Source organism: Embiotoca jacksoni, unplaced genomic scaffold (assembly GCF_022577435.1).
Source record: "Embiotoca jacksoni isolate LCO1_2020_lvr unplaced genomic scaffold, fEmbJac1.0.p SCAF_28, whole genome shotgun sequence".
NCBI lineage: Eukaryota > Metazoa > Chordata > Actinopteri > Embiotocidae > Embiotoca > Embiotoca jacksoni.
In genome coordinates this window covers 5,506,275-5,526,259 of record NW_027185379.1, presented here as the reverse complement: position 1 = coordinate 5,526,259, position 19,985 = coordinate 5,506,275, and the positions used below count along the sequence as shown (strand labels likewise).

The 19,985-nt window shown below is 42.6% G+C and overlaps 3 protein-coding genes across 3 annotated transcripts in view; 2 read left to right on the top strand and 1 right to left on the bottom strand.

Moving 5' to 3' along the window:
- Window positions 1-11,428, top strand: part of nxn (nucleoredoxin) — a 60,768-nt gene extending 49,340 nt beyond the window's left edge. The window contains exons 4-8 of the mRNA XM_069161362.1: window positions 1,966-2,066; window positions 2,234-2,340; window positions 3,115-3,294; window positions 3,791-3,915; window positions 10,377-11,428. Coding sequence (XP_069017463.1) covers window positions 1,966-2,066; window positions 2,234-2,340; window positions 3,115-3,294; window positions 3,791-3,915; window positions 10,377-10,559 — 696 coding nt within the window. The 3' untranslated portion in view covers window positions 10,560-11,428. The remainder of the gene's footprint in view (window positions 1-1,965; window positions 2,067-2,233; window positions 2,341-3,114; window positions 3,295-3,790; window positions 3,916-10,376) is intronic.
- A 733-nt stretch (window positions 11,429-12,161) lies between these two features.
- Window positions 12,162-15,925, bottom strand: mrm3a (mitochondrial rRNA methyltransferase 3a). Its single transcript, XM_069161361.1, has 4 exons — window positions 15,409-15,925; window positions 13,291-13,535; window positions 13,045-13,206; window positions 12,162-12,823 (listed from the first exon to the last, which is right to left on the bottom strand). The coding sequence occupies exons 1-4, from the start codon at window positions 15,738-15,740 to the stop codon at window positions 12,237-12,239; spliced, it is 1,326 nt and encodes a 441-aa protein (XP_069017462.1). The 5' UTR covers window positions 15,741-15,925; the 3' UTR covers window positions 12,162-12,236.
- An 89-nt stretch (window positions 15,926-16,014) lies between these two features.
- Window positions 16,015-18,621, top strand: glod4 (glyoxalase domain containing 4). Its single transcript, XM_069161363.1, has 9 exons — window positions 16,015-16,348; window positions 16,535-16,584; window positions 16,697-16,817; window positions 16,926-17,070; window positions 17,431-17,567; window positions 17,726-17,812; window positions 17,914-18,027; window positions 18,109-18,195; window positions 18,297-18,621. Exons 1-9 carry the CDS (start codon window positions 16,259-16,261, stop codon window positions 18,360-18,362), a joined length of 897 nt encoding a protein of 298 aa, XP_069017464.1. The 5' UTR covers window positions 16,015-16,258; the 3' UTR covers window positions 18,363-18,621.
- The last annotated feature ends 1,364 nt before the right edge of the window (window positions 18,622-19,985 follow it).

Genomic DNA, 19,985 nt, shown 5'->3' with positions numbered 1-19,985 from the left:
TCATGACTCAGTGATGCATGAAAGGCGTTATATCATCGCCGGACTCTTTCCTGATGAGATGCAGTGCAGGCTGCCGAGGCCAGTCAGCACAGCAGCTGCCAGAGCCGCAGCCTCAGATACCGGCTCCTGGGAACGGTGACGCCTGGACCCTCGCTCAAACCCCAAACCCACATAAACATGAAAAGGACAAGTCACAAAAGCCATTACAGGAGATTATTTGTGGTGCTTTTACACCACATCCCCCTCGCTTACTCATGTAAATCTATCTGCTGTTAAAGTCATCTTACACACATTAAATGCCAACACCTCGCTCTGGCGTCCATTTACACAGCAGTATATTTTCTTTCTTTCTTTTTTTTTTTAAATTTTGTTAAATGTTCATGGGACCTGAAATGGCCCCTGGCAGAGAGACATGTGACCTACATTTTGCTGCACACTTGCTTTTCCACTTGCAGCGGGAGGGAATGTGTCTTTACTGTGAAACTAAAGCTAAAAACCTGCTTTAATCACAACTGTTGGCAAACAAAAACCCACATTAGACGACTGGATGACGCCATTTCGCGCAGACACCACTCAGTGTAATGAGTGTAGAACACAATATAAAGTGTTTACTTCTCTGAGACACCGGGGAAGAACTCAATTAATGAGCTGTGAATTGATCAAGGCTTTGTGCTTCAGGCTCTCATCCCACTGTCCCTTTGTGTTGCTATGATGAGCATTCATAACTGAATCAATATGTTTGATATGCTGTATCCACTATACAGAACTTGAATTGCTATGAAATACGGTCTGCAAGTGGTGATAAGCTTTACTACAGATGGAATATTATTTATGCAAACCAAAAAAATACATCAGTGTTGTGTTCACAGCTTCTTTCTACTTCTCTTAAGTGACCAATTAAATCCGTTATCACCATAGACTGTGTGTTAAAAATGGATGTAGTCTCTGGGTCTGAAAAGTAAAGCCAATGTGGAAGTTCCTTAATGTGCAATTCCATTGAGGGCCACCAGGGGCTGATTCCAATTGACTCCCATTCAAAAAGCATAGATTTTTGTCATGAAATACAAAGTCCATAAATTTTTTTCCCACAAGTTATTATGTTCACTGAATACACTTCTTCTGACCAGTGTTCAAGTGGTCCTTCTGAAAATATTCCCATCATTATTTGGATATTAGGCCCGAAAGAGAGTCATGCTAGGGGGCGTGTCTGGTTTGATTGACAGGCCTGGGATGCAGTCAGGTTTCCCCGCATAGGTGAACGGGCATAGTGTCCACAAGTTCTCGGTAATGTCCCCCCCCTCGTCCAAATATGGTCACTTCTGGCTCCAAAAATTAAAAAAATGGCCGACCAGAGGCTTCAAAACAGCATATAACAAACCAACTGACAGACAGGTTTGATGACCTGCTCATTTAGCAATAATAGTAGTAGTAGTATTTAGTATAAATTATTGTTAATTAACACCATGGAAGCCAAACTTCTCCAACCTGATTTAAATAACATATTTTGTTTATATTTCTATATATATATATTCCCTGTAGAGAATGCACATAGCATGGGAAACGGGCTGGAAATTGAGAACAGGCCTGTTTTCCCTCCTGCTGCTCTGGCACTCTGATGTCATCCTAATGCCAGCCATACCAGCGCCCCCTCTGCCTGGATTGAGTGTGTGCTCTCCAAACACACACACACACACACACACACACACACACACAGACAGTAGAACAAATACTGTCCTAAGCTGTGGTATACAAAACAAGGATAAAGGGAAAGAGGATACAGAAGATGATTTTTTTTTTTTTTTTAAAAAAGAGGGAATTACTGGTTTGTGGACAGGTGTTTGGTGTCAGGGAGGGGGACCGCTTTGAAAACAAAAAAAAAACCTTTGCAATGGAAGCGACTGCAGGTTTGTGACTGTATGTGTTTGGTGCTCACTCTTCTTCATTTGTTTCCTGTCTCTCCGTTAGTGCCCGCCGTGTCGCAGTTTGACCCGGGTCTTGGTGGAATCGTATCAAATCGTCAAAGAGTCGGGTCATAAGTTTGAGATCGTGTTCGTCAGCGCTGACCGGTGAGATTCGCTCTGACAGGACATAGACAGGATCATATTTATTTACACACATCCGCATCGGCCCGTCAAGGACGCAAAAATTCAGTCTTCTTTATTTAGATGTTAATTGAGACCATCAAATCAACCGATGTTGTTTTCTGCTGTTTGGTCCTTCCCAACCTGCCCAGGTCAGAGGAGTCCTTCAAGCAGTACTTCAGCGAGATGCCGTGGCTGGCGGTGCCGTATTCAGACGAGGCTCGGCGATCACGGCTCAACAGACTCTACGGAATACAAGGTATTTTCCAGCTGAATCCTCCTCGCAAATGCTGCCATTAACCTAAGAGTAGATGGTGTGGAGTATTTTTTTTTTTTCTCTGCCATGCTCAGTCATGTCACATACTGAAACCGCTGGCAGGATGACTGACAGCTCTCTGTGCCGGGCAGGCGAACAGCAACACAGATTGCCCTGCAGCCCGAGGAATGTGGGCTGCTTATCGAGTTTACTGTCTCGCTGGCTGCAGAAGTGCTGGCCTCTCCTCTGTACCTTCTCCTCCTGATTCCCTCCTCTGTGTGTGTGTGTGTGTGTGTGTGTGCACAGAGGACTGTGGATGAAGTTAGAGAGAGCTGGCTCCCAGCAGGTCCTGCAAAGAATGTGAGGAATGCACAGAGGATAGGTCCACACTGCCCCCACCCCCACCCCCTTCCTCTGTTGACTTCATGCAGAGGAACACGCATACACACTGTTTGCTGCCTGATGCGGTCTGTTTCTGATAAGGCTGTCAATAAAGCAAGAGGATTATAATCGCAAGGATGGTGAAGCCAGTGGGGATAAATAAAAACATCAGAGGTGCAGTCACCATGGCCAGAGAGAGGTAGAAGTCAACAGAAAGGCCAAAAATATCCACTCACCAAAAAAAAAAAATCTCAGTGGGAGAGGGAACATTGTGCATCATGAAGCGATAATTAACGGAAATGACCCAAACCGCCTCCCACGCTCTTGCCCATTTCCTCCCCTCCTCTCTTTGCCTTCCTCTCACACCACCCCAACCTTCCTCTTTCTCTCTTCCAGGTATTCCCACGCTGATTCTGCTGGACGCAGAGGGTCGTATGATCTCTCGACAGGGCCGCGTGGAGGTGCTGAACGACCCCGAGTGCCGGCTCTTCCCCTGGCACCCTCGGCCCGTGCTGGAGCTCAGCGAGTCCAACGCCGTGCAGCTCCACGAGGGGCCCTGCCTGGTCCTGTTCGTGGGTGAGTCGCCGGGGGGGATTTATAATGCCGTGCAGCTTCACATGCGGCTCCGCCTGAATGAAGTGGCATTTACGTGGAGCTTATTTAATGTCTGTGGAAAATTCTTCCTGTGTCGAAAGGTCCAGAGGTCCCTGGGAAGGGCTTCGTAGTATTTAGTATTTATCCATCTATTTATAGGCTAACGCAGATAAAGGTATTTTGCAGTCGATTTTTTAAATGATTCAGACATGCATGCAGGGCAGATGTGATGACATTATTAAACAGAGATAGAAAAGAATGGAAGAATACACAGTGATGACCTTCAAAATGTTAGACCAGCCTAATTTCTCTTGAGGTCAAACCAATTAACAAAACAAAAAGGAGACCATCAACCTTCTGTACCTTTTATTTTCACTCATCTGTGCATTTCTTCCTCTCCCAGGTGGCTTTTTTTTTTTCCTTACTGTCAACATCATCCTGCGGTTTTGTTTTGTTTTTTTTTCCCTGGTTTATTCAGACGCTGAGGAGGAAGGGGAATTGGAGCCAGCCAAGGAGTTGATTCGGCCGATCGCAGAGAAGCTCATGGCCAAGTACAAAGCCAAGGAGGAGGAGACGCCACTGCTGTTCTTTGTGGCTGGAGAGGTGAGATAAGGCGCTCCAGGCAGCTCAAGACAGTAAAATGTCATTTCACACAAACTGGCAGCGCTGAAGGTGGGGTCTGTTTTTATAATGACACACTTTGCCTCGCGAGCGCGCGTGTGTGTGTGTGTGTGTGTGTGTGTGTGTGTGTGTGTGTGTGTGTGTGTGTGTGTGTGTGTGTGTGTGTGTGTGAATGCTTTAAGTCTTTAAGTATAGCTCAACAAGTGCTGGATTTTTCAGGCAGATACCAACTCAATAATGAAAATGATAATATATAAACATAACCCATAAAAACACTAATTTCGTAATCATTTAAAAAAAAAAACGTGAAATGTTTTTAACACTAAGCAAAGACACTGAAAAGTCTAAAATAAACTCATGAAGACCACTTGGGGAAACACAACAGTTGCCTGTTTACACATTTAGTAGAAGGGATATTTCTCTCTTTAGTTTAGTTTGTGGTCTCTCCTCACTACTGAGGGAATCATCTTTTTTTTTTTTTTTTTTTTTTTAACATACAGTCAGGTGATCAATAGAGCTGAGGGAAACTCCAGAGTCTGCTGCAGCCTGTCATATTTCACAGTCAAATGATCCATTGTTAATATATAGATATTGATTATAGCCACATTCTGAGCGACACAATAGATGTACAACAGCGGACTCGGTCCTGTCCGTGACCCACAAGTCATCTGTGGACCCAGATCGCGCCAGCAGGCGTTCTCTCCTCCCTCGCACTGTTTTCAAATCATCCTTCCATTTCCTGCTGCATCTCCTCCCACATCTCCCCTCTGTGGGACGAGCCGCAGAGTTTTCATAACTCTTACTATCTCCTGTTGTTGTGTCTCCACCTCTCCAGAACTGGTGGAGTTAGCAGCAGCGGCAGCAGACATAATTACCAGATTAGCTACTACCTCTCTCCTCAGCTCCCCCTGCTCCCTGCCCTACAGCTCGCCTCCTTCCTGGCTCTCTCTCTCTCTCTCGCTCTCTGCTGAGCAGTCTGGGAGCACAGCGCCGGCTTCTCGTGTCACTCTCCCAAACGCGGGCTCAGGTTTCGGCCGTCGGGCTTGCACATGTGCACACTGTGACACCCTGGCTTCTACTCTCTAATGTCGGCCATGACGTGTCACCGACGCACGTACGCGGAGCGAGAAATGCTTTCAAAAACATCAGAGCTGACATGATCGAGTTTCGTGTTTGTTGTCTGCGTGCCAATATTTACTTGACCTAACACAAAGAAGCGTTGTTGCACTGGAGCTTGTAGCCATTCAGAAGCGTCTCGTGTTATAGCTGCAGTTCATGTTTGCTTTGTTTCTCTCGTGGCGCACTCCCTAAGCCAGATATTTTTACATCCATGTCGTGCAGGTATGATTTCCTGGCTGCAGCTCAACCGTCTGCGAAATCACCGGGTTTCATTTCTAGGCTAGGTTTATGGTCAGATATCACTTCCCGTGTCAGGTATCCGGTGAAGCTCCCAGGCTCGCTGGGCTTCAGACTCCTTCACCTTGGCCCTGATTTTGCCCTGGTAGTCGCTCGCTTCGCTGCCAGGCCAGCTGCAGGGTTTTCAGTGTCCATGAGACAGCAGTATGTTGGCAGCCTTCTCAGGGGGAGGCCCGGCTGAGCCGAGTGACACAGGATCTTCTTACCCTGCTGAAAAAACTCTGTGCCACAGAGTATTACACCAATTTATGGACACGCAATGAAAGCTCTTTTGTTCTTTCATTTCTGCCGTATTCAGGCTGTCGCATGTGAAGTGATCTACAGTCTCATAAGAATTTCACTGATTTTTGTGTGGCAAGCAGCAGTGACTATCGCCTGTGATTCTGCTCTTCAAAGCTTTGTTTTCCCAAGCTTGAGGTGTGTGTGTGTGTGTGTGTGTGTGTGTGTGTGTGTGTGTGTGTGTGTGTGTGTGTGTGTTCCTAAACAGAATGATCGCTTTGACTTTGAGATTATAATACGTTGCATAAACACTCCGGGTCTGCCTCTCGAGCAACATTTTTAATCTTGGCACATTTTGAAGTTTCTACTTTATCTTTTCTAGCAAATAGAGAATAATGACAAAGAAAGGTCAAGACTGCAATAACAGACTGCTGGTCGTATCATTAAACCTCCACATGTATTATGCATATTTTAGGTGCGTGGTTGTAGGGACGGTGATATCAGACTGTTGGATCATCACCTTGGTCCAGACAGAAAAAGTATCGGATGAATGTCACAAAATCTTGACATTGAGGGACCCCAGCGGATGAATCCTACTTCCTCCGTGACCCTTTGACCTTCCCTCTACTGCCACCATGAGGTTCATGTGTGCTTATAAAGGAAGTGTTTCCGCAACAGTTGTAAGGACCACAGTGACATTTGGTGGATGCATTCGTGGCACCCGGTGGATGAGTCCAACGGACTTTGCTGATCCCGTTAGCTGTCCACCAACACCTCAACGAGGTTCATCTCTAGAGCTAAAACCATTTGGCAGCTGACAGAATGTTGAATTCTTCTTTTCTGGCAAATAATGCTCAGACTTTGATAGTTCCGGGTTTTGCGTGAGTGGAATTTGAATATCTTTGGCTTTCAGAGGTTTGATCAGGCAAAATAAACATTTGCAAGACATTTGATGGCTCCACCTTGATCTACAGCAGACAGTTTACTTGTTTTGGATATTTTCTAGAGCATAAAATCAAAGAAATAGATGTCAGATTATTGGACTATGAAAATAATGGTTAGTTGTAGACCTATTCATATTTATGGTTGCAGATGAATGAAATTTGTCACGGATATTAATGTTGTACCTAATATTGAACATGTGTAACGCCGTCATTAGTTTACAATTTTAGTTTGTTCAATACTTTTAACCCCAAAATCCTGCTACACAAATGACGAGTTTGTGTTAATTGGCAAATGCTGGCATGCTAACATGCTAAACTAAAATGGTGAATTAGGTGGTTTAGTTTATTTGTAACAGGGACCATTAAATACCTTAATCTCACAAGGAGAGGCGATGTCTTGTACCAGATGTAGCTACTACCTCATAACAATTTGCAGTCCCGGGACAAGTGAGAGGAAACAATACGATAGTCACAGACTAATGGACTAACAGCCGTACGCAGACACACACACACACACACACACACACACACACACACACACACACACACACACACACACACTTAACAAGAATAAAACATATCAGAATATTACATGCATAAAAAAATGTATCAACATTAAACCCACTTTAGCTGTCAGCATTGTCATTGTGAGCATGATAGCCTTTAGCTCAAAGCTAAGTACAGCCACATGGAGCTACGAGTATAGCATGTTGACTTTTATCATTGTTTAATTATAAACACATTGGAATTTTCTTTTGGTGTCTTGTATTTGCTCAATAAGTCATAAAGATAGAAGATAAAAACGACATTGTTTGTGGGCTGAGTTTATTTCTAAAGCTCAGTCGATTTGTCTCCCATCACTTTTTTTTTTTTTTTTTTATCTTAGATCTTGTGTAAGTCACAGATGTTCTTCAGCTGTTTTAATCTGCTGGCTCTTTTTCCTCGTTAACTTATTATTACCACAGCAATGTAAATAGATGAGCAGTCGCTATAGAGACTGTCCAAAATTTGGCAACGATGACGACTTTATTCCTTGAGACATGCGAGCTGGCCAGTGGGATGGACTCTGAGGCCAGTGGGAAGGTTTGCTGTCATTTATCAGTTGCAGCCTTATCAGACGCTCGTCGTCTGTGAAACGCATCAGTAATCGGAATAAACCCGACACGGCCCAGCAGGTCCCCGCACGGTGAACACACGCTGAGCTTTATCACAGCTGGGAGTGAGGGCTGCAGCAGGGAGGCCCTTTGTCTGTTTTGTTCTGAGCTGAGCTGCAGAGGGCGGAGGGGTTGGGGGGGTGGGGGGGGGACTCAGGAATGGCTGCACCTCACGAGAAGCAGTTTACACAAGCAAAAGAGCCACACAAAAGATGCATGACTTCTTCCGGAGGCGAAGACTGACACGCAGATTTAATCTTCTCATATCGAAGAGGCTGGGAAAGGCCACGCTGACAGATTGTGGAATTTCTCTCTTTGTGGTTTGTTTACCCTGCACATGATCTATAACCTACACTTGGTAAGGCTGCAAGAGAGCCTGCAGGGACAAAGCTTTTATTAGTAGATGGAGAATTGAGCAGCATTTCAGTCGTAACAACATTAGGTCTAAGTGACAGCTCTGTGAGTATTAAGTGGTCAATCTATGGTGCTTTGCAGTGTAATAAAATGGAAGGAAGTTAGCTGCCTACAACAAAATACCACACTGAAAGTCATCCGTTCCATCTGTTAGCAGTTTTGCAAAGCCGAGGTCGCAGACTTCATCTTGGCATACTTATCCTTTTTAGGTATCAGCGCAGCCAAGCTATTCAATGAAAAGTCCGAGGGCTGATTGTGTGGTTTGATCCACTTAGCAAGAATAGATGCAGATTTTTTTTTTTGATGACGGAGAAGACGCAACAAAGAGAGCAGAGAGAAAAGGACGGTTGGACATGAAATGGAGCAGGAAATCCCTCCAAAGTCGCTCTATCGTTGACTTTGTTTTGACTAAACTCATACTGGCACATAAATCAGTCACAGTATCAACATCAGGGGCACTGGCTCTGTTAGAAGTTCAGCTCATTGTTGCAGCGCCACCCTCTGGCCCTTTAATGCAACTTCTGCATTTGCGACATAATTCTTTCCATCTTTTTTTTAATCTTTGAGAGTCTCCATCTGAGCCTGCAACCAAAGCTGAGGGGAAATCCGGTCATCGTGTCACGAGGATGAGAAAATGTCACAAATGGTATTAAGATATTAGCTCTACACATTTAAGTGAACTGCATGACCTCCCAGAACATAACACGTTTGTCTGACTGAGCGGAGATATGTGACAAGAATAATGGATCTCTGTCAAGGCAGGAATGCCAGTAGCAGGGGCACTGCCAGCTGGAGCTCCAGCTGAATTACTAAACTGTTTGATTTCTTATTCACTCTCAATAATTAATGGTTCCTCTCAAGCGTGTTTGAAAGTTGCTGCCTGCCTCTCCCAGTAGTGACTCATTTATGTTACCTACGGCAACAGAGGTTGCAACCTGGACTTGTTAAGGCGTGAAAGGTGACACCAAGCCTCAGGCTGAACACGGGTGAAGCCCTTTCAAAATAACTGCAGAGATAAAACTGGAATCTCCGTTAAACCCAGCAATCTATTTTTAACGTACTCCATCTCGAATCGGCGGTCTGCTTCATCTCCCACCCACACGTGCAATTCAAACGCTCTGCAATGAGACTTAAATCTGATTTGTGTGAACGTTTGAAAAAAGCAGGGATGTAGTTGGACACACACACACACACACACACACACACACACACACACACACACACACCCCACCTGGTTTCTTCCTCCTTCCACGTGGCATGGATGTGTGTGACTGAGCAGCAACTCTCCGGTCTCTCTGGGCATTCAGCCGGCACAGAAGAGAGTTTCATATTTGATAGCGTGATCTGAATGTGGAATAGTTCAAGCAAAGGGCGCTGCCCTCGTTTTCTGAAGTCTGAGCTCAGAGATGTGCAATTTCGAGTGTCTTCTCAAGTGGAATATATGCAGAGTTTGTCAAAGTGATTCAAATGTCATGTCGGGTTGGATGAGGAGAGAAGGGCTGAGATAAAAGCACTCTCTTACCTCATCACATCAACCTCACAGAACTGCAGCACCCGCAGCCCTGTTGTCTTTTTTTGTTTTAGGCTTTTAGATGACGTTGGTACACCTGAACTTCATTAGTTTGTTTGTGCTTTAAATGAAAATGGGCTGCTTATAGCAGTAATTTCCAAACTTTTCTGACTTGCAACCCGTTTAAACAAAATTATGAGTGCAGCTGATTGAGCCATCCACAGATTCTTCCTTCTCACATTGTTTATTTTTCTATTTGAAAGAGGCCTGTGGATGTCAAATTGTCCATTTAAGCTCTGCAATGTTGCATTTTCAATCAACTTTGAGCTTACAAATGTGCATGAGCCAAAATTGGGAAGGAAGTCAGAGGGAAAAAAAAGTTTGTTTTCTGGCTTCCTCATGATCTTGTCATATCTCAAATTCATCTTGTGACCACTTTGGGTGTCCCACCGCTCGTGGTAGGAACAATTTAGAGGAAGCTGTACACAATAAAATGGGAAACCTCGCAAGGAAACTTGTGATAAAAGTTGCATTTTCAAAGCAGAGATATATTGCTGTCAAACATCTTTTGAATTTTGATCGTAGGATTACTGACGTTTAAGTATTGCCAGATGAAAAAAATGTCACAATAGCCCCAAAAACAAAACCGCTTTTTGACTTTCCAACCAGTAAGCAAATCGCCTCAAACAGAGGCTCTGATTGTTCCCCAGTTAACCAGCCTAACCATGAATGTGAGGAATGTACCACTGCAGTGTCACACTTTCCTTTTTACCTCCTTCAACACAGGACGACATGAGCGACTCCCTGCGAGACTATACCAACCTCCCAGAAGCAGCGCCTCTGCTCACCATCCTGGACATGTCGGCTCGTGCCAAATACGTCCGCGACGTCGAGGAGATCACGCCGGCCGTGGTGGAGCAGTTTGTGGGCGACTTCCTGGCCGAAAAGCTCAAACCCGAGCCCATCTAAAAAGGAAAGTCTGAGTATGACATGGACGCACTCTGTGGGACTCACTCCATCACCAACACCCCACCTCTCTCTTTCCTCCTGACTGTTCAGAGATGTTTTTTGTTTTGTTTTTTTTACATCTTGCTCTTTTCATGGAGTCCCCTCTTTCTCCTGTGGTGCCTTGCATTGACTATAATCCATACAGTAATATATATTCTGTTGGTTTCTTCTTTTTTTTTTTTTTTTTTGGGCCTCAAGAAAAGTATTTGTATTTTTTTTTTTCACTCAATAGCATTTCTAGAGACAACCAGAGACTTTCCCAGTGGACCTACTTACTTAGCTGATTCTTTGCTTTCTGTTTTGTCTGTTTTTGGTTTCTGAATGATGTTAAGAAAGAATAAAATGCATTTTTACAGTTGTAATTCACACGTAGTGCAGATGTGCTGAACCTCAGTTGGATGTAGCTGTAAGCCTTTGTGGCCCTATTTAAAAGGAAAAAAAATTAAAAACAGGTGCACATACAGTAAAGAGCACGTTGTACTCTCTTGTAACAGACCAATGACTGATGTTTTAAAAACCCGTGTCTTGTTGTGCGTGTCACGATGTGAGTGAAAGTCATCTCTTATAGCCACTTGGTAACGATGGTTCTCATCTCAAGGTCATTAGGAGGATTTTCTGTGAAGGTCCTCTAATGAAAAAGGCCAGATTGATTTCTGGAGGCACAAAAATGGCATTTTTTTAAAAAAAAAGTGTTGAATGTACAAATTCCTATATTCCCTCACTTCAGTCATGACTTCTCACACCCATTAAAATATTCACTGGCAAGCACAAAGTTTTGTTCCTGTTAAGTTTTCTCAATAAAGTTAGCTCTTGGATATGTAAAAGACACAGTGCAGTGACTCGCACGCTCCTTTGTCAGAAGTATTTAAAGCTGTATGGGTCCAAAAGGAAAAGTTGCATTTATTATGGAGGAAGGTGTGCAGTGACTCATTTCGTTAATGTGGGACAGAGACTTTGGACCTTCTACTATCGTGAATTCTGCATACTTGCGTAGAAAATATGGCAGCAGAAATAGAAAACTAAACTTGTCCTTCATTGAATAGATATGCCTGCAACTAGTGCATGCATCTAGTGCATACGAAAATATTTTGGAATAACAGGTCAGAAAAGGCAGAGAAGTATGTGCTTTTTTTTTTATATCTATACTTTGTTTTGACCTGAGGGAGCACTGGAGGACCTTTAAACCTTTCATGGCTGATCTCGGCCTTCACTTGAGATTTATTGTAGAGAAAAAAAACAAGTGGTTGCACAAAACCATTTAACCTTTGTGTTTGATCATAAAGCTACCATGTGCAGTATTGGAAATTTATTTTTCAATCAGCACCATGTTCCCTCAGTTGGTTGATATAGGAAAGACTTATTTAGCTGCTCTTTCTTCAATGTCAAAAAGTCTGTTTTTTCACTATTTTTTTTTTACATTTCTCATAAATATATGATTCTGAGATATGTGACAACGGGTAGTGCATTTGTTTTCAAGGACAACATTTTATATCAAATTCATTTCTAAAATCAAATGTGGAACCTGAAAAAGCAGACAAGGCAAACATGCACATAACACAGACATAGGCTTTGGGTTTTTATTACTCACAGAACAGGATATAGGATGTTAAATATAAGTTCTATCTTTCAGAGGAAGTATCATGAAAACTGCCTCCCAGCTTTAGACTGCCATTTCCTTCCAGATGTTTGCAGAAGTTTTAACAGTTGTTTCCTGCCCTCAAACAAAAGGATACTGGCTGCCATGGCTGAATTTAAGCTGTTCACGGCCGGAACGACGGGAATAAAGAGCCTGTGACCGGCACTTTTCTCAGCTAACTGGACTGCTTCGATGCTCAGCCCGTGCGTCTCCCCACCTATCACGAGAGCAGTGGGACTCTGAGCCCAGCCGTCGTGGTACAGCTTGGTGTCCACTCTGGGGAGTGAAAGTCCCTCATCTTCAGAGTCGGAATCGGAGTCGGACTCGTATTCCTCGTGGCGCGTGCTCTTGCGGCTCGGCCTCGAGCTGACCCAGCCCGAGTCTCCCGCTTTGGAGGGCTTGCGAGACACGTCAAGTTCTGTCTCTGTACTTCTGTCGGGGCCGCAGCTGCTGTCAGCCACATGGACAGTCACAGGTTCAGGGAGATGATCTCTGATATCCTTCCAGTCCAGGCTGGGATGGATGGGAAGGCGGAAATGAGCGCCCATCGCTGCACGCAGAACTTTAGGCTCCCAAACATCAGCACAACCTGTTGGCACCAAAAACAATTAAGAAAATTACAATCAAAGATGCAGAGAGCCTTGTGTGGAGTCACTTTTAACTATTGTAAACTGTTGAATTGTTGGGTTTCTCTGTATAATGTTGTAAAGTTCCGCTGTAAGGACTTTAATGTGTTAAGTGCCATGAAATAACCTGTGTTGTGATTTGGCGCTGTATAAATAAAATTGAATTGAATTGAATTGAACATACCCTTGGTGAGGAGGACATTATGGCAGCCGGCAGCAGCAGCACAACGCAGCATAGTCCCGAGATTTCCAGGGTCTCGGATGTTGTCGCATATCAGGGACAGCGGCACTGAGTGACCTCTATTTGCAAAGTTCAACCGTGACGGATCCGGGCGAGAGAAGATGGCTGCAGAAGAAGAGGTCCGAGTCAGAAACAATTCAGAGTGTCTGTGCTTTCACAGTGAGCCAAAACACAACGTGGGACTCCTACCGATCACCCCTTGTGGGGCCACAAGGTCAGACCAGATCTTGATGTCCTCAAACTTGACTTTGACCAGCGTGGCCCGTCTCAGCTTGTCTACGGGCAGCTCCCGGAGCCGGTCCACTGTGCTGAAGAAGACCATCTGCGGGTTGGCACCAGCTTCCAGGGCGTCGCAGATCAAACGCCGGCCCTCCAGGAGGATTTTGCCCTGGTGCTCCCGAAACGTCCTGGAGCGAGCGACACTCACCAGCCTCCTGCAGCACAGAGGTATGGAGAGGGACGCAGCACATGTCATCTTTATAATTATTGTCATGAGAATCCTTTAGAACTTTCTATATCTCTGCATAAATATGATGTGCAGATCCGCAGTTACTGGAGACCTTGAACTGCAGTTTTTGTCACCAGGTAATGAAAGCAAAAGTTAACAGGCTTTTACCACTCAGATATAAAATTATGAATCAATTTTTTTCTCATTTGTTAAATTGGGTTTTCTTTATCAATATTTAGGACTTTTGTAAAAATCGGATGATGTTTTAGGTAATAATTTATGCAGGAATACCACTGTAGTAGGCAATTATTCCCTACAGGAGCAAAATGCACCAACACAAATCCAGCGGGTCGAGGCCGCCGGCTCCCCGACGTGCAGCACGCGAAGGTCCGCTATTCCCGCTTGCAGTTTTAATTTTTTTTCTCTATCTCGTTCCTTATTCTTCTTTTTTTAAAAATTGCCTTTTTTTTTTTTTTTTTTGCTGCTTTAACATCTTCAAATACTCCATGAAAGTTGTTGCCTGACGCAAGTTTCATGAGGTTTGGGGCATCGTTTGACCTTAAACCGAAAAAATGTCCCCTTGGGGATTAATAAATCAAAAATAAAATAAATAAAGTAACTACCTACCTACCTAAACATTAGCCGCATCGCCCTCGCTATACTATATACTCTATACAAAAATTAATTTTGGGTCACTTTTTGGACATGACTTTTTTTTCTTTTTTTTTTTTTATCATATTTTGGACAACATACTTTTGATATTTTGGATGACTTTTTTTAATCACTTTTTGGAGTATGAACTTTTTCTGAACTGAAATGAAACTCAAGTTACTTCTAACTAGCAACTGCAACAATGAAAAAAAAAAAAAAAAAAAAAAAAAAAAGTCTCTTTTGGACTTTTTTTGTTTGTTTGAGTAATACATGGATTAGTACAAACCGAGTGGCTTACCCTTAGAGGGACTCGCCTTAGGAGGTCTCCCTCTCCGTGAACCATGTGACCAACCCTTAGAGGGACTCGCCTTAGGAGGTCTCCCTCTCCGTGAACCATGTGACTTACCCTTAGAGGGACTCGCCTTAGGAGGTCTCCCTCTCCGTGAACCATGTGACTTACCCTTAGAGGGACTCGCCTTAGGAGGTCTCCCTCTCCGTGAACCATGTGACTTACCCTTAGAGGGACTCGCCTTAGGAGGTCTCCCCCTCCGTGAACCATGTGACTTACCCTTAGAGGGACTCGCCCTCCACTCAGAGCTTCCAGTGACTCATTAACTCAACAGGTAAAAGATTCTCCTTCACCAAGGTTGATATTAATGGTTCAGATTCCACCTGTTGATGGTGATTCAACTTTTACTGAAGTTAAAACGTTTGGTAGAAATTGAAAAAGTTTTGCATACAATACACATTACAGGAAGATATTTAATATCACTGCAGACGCCCTTGAAAACACGTAGGTAGGGTAGGTAGGTAGGTATTTACTTTATTAATCCCCGAGGGGAAATTTTTTCGCTACAGCAGCATACAGAAGCAATAAGATAATAATAGAAATAATAGAATAAAATAATAGAATAGAATAGAATAATAGAAAAGCAATAAAATAGCAGTAAATAGCAGTAGAAAATATAAAATATAAAATGCACAGTATATACAGTACATTATATATCTATATATATTATATACAAACAAACCAAGAAACACAGTGAACATATATAGATATATATATATATATACAGTACAGTATATATCTATATATATTATATACAACAAACCAAGAAACACAGTCAACAGTGTTATTGTACTGTGATGGATTTGTGGAGATCCCCCCCAAAAAAATAAAAATAAAAATGCAGTTGTTTAACACTCACGCCAGTCGTTTATCTCCAGGGAAAGCCCTCTCAAAGCGCACCCCGTCAACGTGGTCCTTCGTAACGCTGACGTGCTTTACGTTCCTCTCCGTCTGGACAGAGTCCGAGTCTCTGTCCCCCCGCTGTCCTCCGGGGACTCCGGCCTCCTTCTCCCTCCGGACGTTCAGCTCTGCTGGCTTCACCTCGCTTTCAGGAAACAGCACTCGGACAGCTTTCCGCCTCAGTCCACGTACATACCGCTTTGGTTCCACAATAACACTGCTCCTTTGGGTTAGAAAAGCAGTTCGCTCCGTGGAAACCAGACGCGTCACGCCTCTCGTGTACGCTGCCATTTTGCCCGGTTTCTTCTTCTTCTTCTTCTTCTCTCTGTCAAAGAGTGGTGTCGGGAACACGTGCTAACCTTCTTACCGCCACCAGTGACTGATACTGCAGCTAAAATTAATTGGCAACGTTAACTATTGAGTGCTTTGCCCAGAATATTTTACTAATTACACCAAATAGCACCCCCATTATAAACTTTTTTTTTTTTTTATTTTTAATATTTGTTGACACTTCAAACTCGCGAGACATTGGGCGATACCATTAACGCGACCGGTTGAGGGGGGGCGTTAAATATTTGTATTATATTTTACTTTTACGTTAAGTCGTTGCGCTTTGTCTTTAACATTATAAAATACACTGTTATAAGCAACACTTGGTTTAGTAAAATGTCGAGGAATTGAAAGTGTAGTTGTAAATACCTGCTCTTTGCTAATTGGTATTTACGTTTAGATAATCACCGACCGAAAAATCGATCATCAAGGAAGCTCAATCGCACCCTGCTACGGTGACATCATATCTGTCAATAAAGATGGCTATGAGACGAGCGCTGCATTTTGTTTTCAAAGTTGGTGACAGGACCAAAACGGCCACGTTTTACAGAGATGTTCTGGGCATGAAGGTACTTTTTTTTTTTTAACCGCAAGATGTGACTGAAGCAATCGATGGTGTAACTTTTATTGATGTTGATCGGATAATCGCAGCTGCAGGGTTGCACAACCTCATCTGATTTCCTCAGTTATGGGGATGTGAATTGTGCTTTCTAAAATTGAGCCGTCGTAATCTCATCTCTTCTTATTCGTTGCAGATTTTACGACACGAGGAGTTTGAGGAAGGCTGCAAAGCAAATTGTAACGGGTAAGTGCTATGAGAGAGACACACTACAGCTGAACTTTGAACTCAGTAACACAGATATACAGCTGTTACTACACTAATGCTACCTCTACCTTCATCCTGCACCCATTAAAAGGCCCTACGATGGGAAATGGAGCAAGACAATGGTTGGCTTTGGTCCAGAAGATGACCATTTTGTTGCTGAACTGACTTACAATTATGGGGTGGGAGAGTATCAACTTGGCAATGATTTCTTGGTGGGTGAGCGTTAATGTGGACACTGCACAGAACAACAATCCACACAGTTCTTGTTAAAGAGAGTATAGGAGGAGTAAAGAGATATTTTATCTGTGTTTTCACATCAGGGACTCACTCTGCAGTCCAGTCAAGCTGTAAGCAACGCCAAACGTCTGGGATGGCCGCTCACTGAGGTAGGAGAGGCCCTCTACCTGACCCAGGCTCCTGGAGGTTACCACTTCTATCTTGTGGACAAAGAACAACCTCCTAATGGTGAGTGGCACGGGCCTACAAGCTGTCTTCTTCTGCATGAAAAGCAGTTATGATTGGAGGTAATCCAGTTCTAAAGAGAGTCTAATAAAAAAATAAAATAAAGACTACTTCTAAGTCATTTAATCAATTTCATCAAGTAATAATACTAAACATGAGTTAGTTGGAGCTTCACAAATGAAAGTGTTGCTGGGTTTCACAAATTTTTCCACATATATAGAAATATTTTTTTTGCACTTAAGATAAAACAACTGCATTATAATTCTGTCTGTCATCATATTTTTAAACATGTAATGTAATGCTCTGTTGTGTTTCTCCCTCATACTCGTCACGAGTCAGTAACTTGAGGTAATTTGTTCCCAGATCCTGTGCAGAAAGTTTGTCTCGGAGTGTCAGACCTCCAGAGATCGAGCCATTACTGGACTACTCTCCTTGGCATGAAGGTAATGGACAAGAATGCGAAAAAGAAGACAGTGCTGATGGGATTCACGGACGCTCAAGTGAGTCAAAGAAATGATGGCTTGAACTGACTTTTAGAATTTGCTAAAATAGATTGAGTTTAGACACTCTTAAGATTTGATCTGAGGTTCTTAGTTTATGTTGAGAAAAGGTTGTATTTTAGTGTTTATTTCTACATATGACTTTTGTCTTTTTGTAGTGTAAACTGGAGCTTCACGACATCAGTGGGACAGTTGACCATGGAACAGCGTTTGGGAGAATAGCATTTTCATGCCCCCGGGAGCAAGTAAAATACTATTTCTTGGATATTTCTTTCTAAATCAGAAAATTTTGAGAAACATAATCATTGTCAGCATAAATATAATATGTATTATCTACACTCCCCAGTTGGCTGACCTCGAAGCCTCGATGAAAAAGGAAAATCAGAAAATTCTCACTCCATTAGTCAGCCTTGACACTCCTGGAAAAGCCACAGTGGAAGTGGTTATTTTGGCTGACCCAGTAAGTGCATTAACAAAATAAAGGTGGAATCATGTGAAATGAGCCCAGTTACAAATATTCACAGAAGAATGTTTGTTTTAGGACGGCCATGAGATTTGTTTTGTGGGAGATGAGGCGTTCAGGCAGCTGTCCACGGTGGACCCCAAAGGAAATGAACTGCTTGATAAGGTTGGCGTTGCTCCAACATTTCACTCTATGCATAAACTATGCAACATGTGCGGGATATTCACTGTGCTTGAGCTCTTTATGCTTTACCTTGTTTTTTTTAGGCTATGGCTGAAGATAAAAGTGACGAGTGGTTTGCCAAACACAACAGACAGAAGGCTGCTGCATGAGATGAAGGCGCTTGTCTGGAAAACTGTGCACAAATACTTTTCATTGGATGATGGGATGCTGTATGAGACACCTGTAGTGTAAACCATTTTAAAATGTCAACTCAATTATCTTTCAGGCTGGCAGCACAAGTTTTATTTTCCATGAGGTGCTGTTGCATTGACAGTACTTGATAAGTGGACCACTTATTCAGTTTAATGTATATTTTTTCCAATAAATGTTTTTCCCATCAATAAAGCAAAGATAAATTATGAAAACTATCATCGTGACCAGGGGGGGGATATTTGCTGTTGGGCATCTGTTAAAGCCTCTACAACCTTGAGTGTATTAATACTTAATAGCTGGAGTAATACTACCTGTCTGTAAGATTACTTTGTGGCGATAATAACTTTTTGATTGTTTGTTTGTTCAGAAAGTGTGCCATACAAACATGTTAAAAGCTAAAATTACAAATGCCTTACCAATATTAGGGCCCCAACATGAAAGTATTATGCAGAACCCACCTTGTTGTTTATGTGGCACTTCATCAGATCAACTTATGCAACTTTACAGCTACTCAAATGACAACAAACCTGGTTAGATGCAGAGTCCCTGGAGCTGTGAGGCACCTCGAGCCCTGCAGCAGTGGGTTGGAAATCCAGTTTTGGGTTTTCACCTGCTGTTCTGTATGCTGAAAGGTTTGAGAGAAATTTGGCATCTTGTTGTGCAAGAAAAGGCTCTTTACACATAAATCCACTCAGTATCAGGACGGAGTAATTGTTTAGTTGTGTAACACTGAATCTTATGCTCAGAGTTCGGAAAAGTATTCCAATCCTTTACTTAAGCAATAGTGCTAATACCACACATTGTCATGTATTAACTTGTTATCAGCTAAATGTACTTAAAGTATCAAAAGTAAAAGGACACACTTTTCAGAAAATGCTCCCTGCCAGTGTTTTACAATATCATATAGGCTGGGATGTGTTTTAATTAATATTATTAGTTATTTAATTTTGAGCCAATATTAACTATTGGGTTGGGTAGTTCAATCATACAGAAATGCACCTTATGTTTGTAATGAGACTGTCCTGTGAGGACTGAGAAAACAGTTCTTATTTCAGCCTTCTGACATGCTGCATTCTCCGGCTGAACATAATTAAGGGTTTTTCTGAATAGCTTCTTCAGTTTAAGAAGTGGGACAATTTTTCTCAACCAGTAAAGTAAATTTAATCCTTCAGTTTTTCAGGAACATTTCAAATTTAAAAAAAAAACTTAAGAGAAAGGTGATTTTCACTGGACAGGAAGGGCGTGCAAAATTGTAATCTGAAAAGAAACAAGTAAACGATAAGTGTTGCACAAATGTACTGAAGTAAAAAAAAAAAGTGCAGTATTTGCCTCAGGTTTACTCAATACTTGAGTAAATGTATTTAGGTTAGGTTAGGTGAGGTTAGGTAGTTACTTTATTAATCCCCGAGGGGGACATTTTTTTCGCTACAGCAGCATACAGAAGCAATAAGATAATAATAGAATAATAGAAAAGCAATAAAATAGCAGTAAAAAAAATATAAAATGCACAGTATATACAGTATATATCTATATCTATGTGTATATATGTATTTAGTTACATCCCAGCACTGCTTATGATT

Bases quoted from the DNA above. Each gene is read 5' to 3' on its own strand.
- mrm3a (XM_069161361.1), bottom strand. From the start codon at position 15,740: ATGGCAGCGTACACGAGAGGCGTGACGCGTCTGGTTTCCACGGAGCGA. The intron at 13,207-13,290 runs GTAGGAGTCCCA...CTTCTTCTGCAG, and splicing joins GGCCCCACAAGGGGTGATCG to CCATCTTCTCTCGCCCGGAT. The intron at 12,824-13,044 runs GTATGTTCAATT...TGGTGCCAACAG, and splicing joins TAATGTCCTCCTCACCAAGG to GTTGTGCTGATGTTTGGGAG.
- glod4 (XM_069161363.1), top strand. From the start codon at position 16,259: ATGGCTATGAGACGAGCGCTGCATTTTGTTTTCAAAGTTGGTGACAGG. The intron at 17,071-17,430 runs GTGAGTGGCACG...ATTTGTTCCCAG, and splicing joins CAAAGAACAACCTCCTAATG to ATCCTGTGCAGAAAGTTTGT. The intron at 18,196-18,296 runs GTTGGCGTTGCT...TGTTTTTTTTAG, and splicing joins GAAATGAACTGCTTGATAAG to GCTATGGCTGAAGATAAAAG.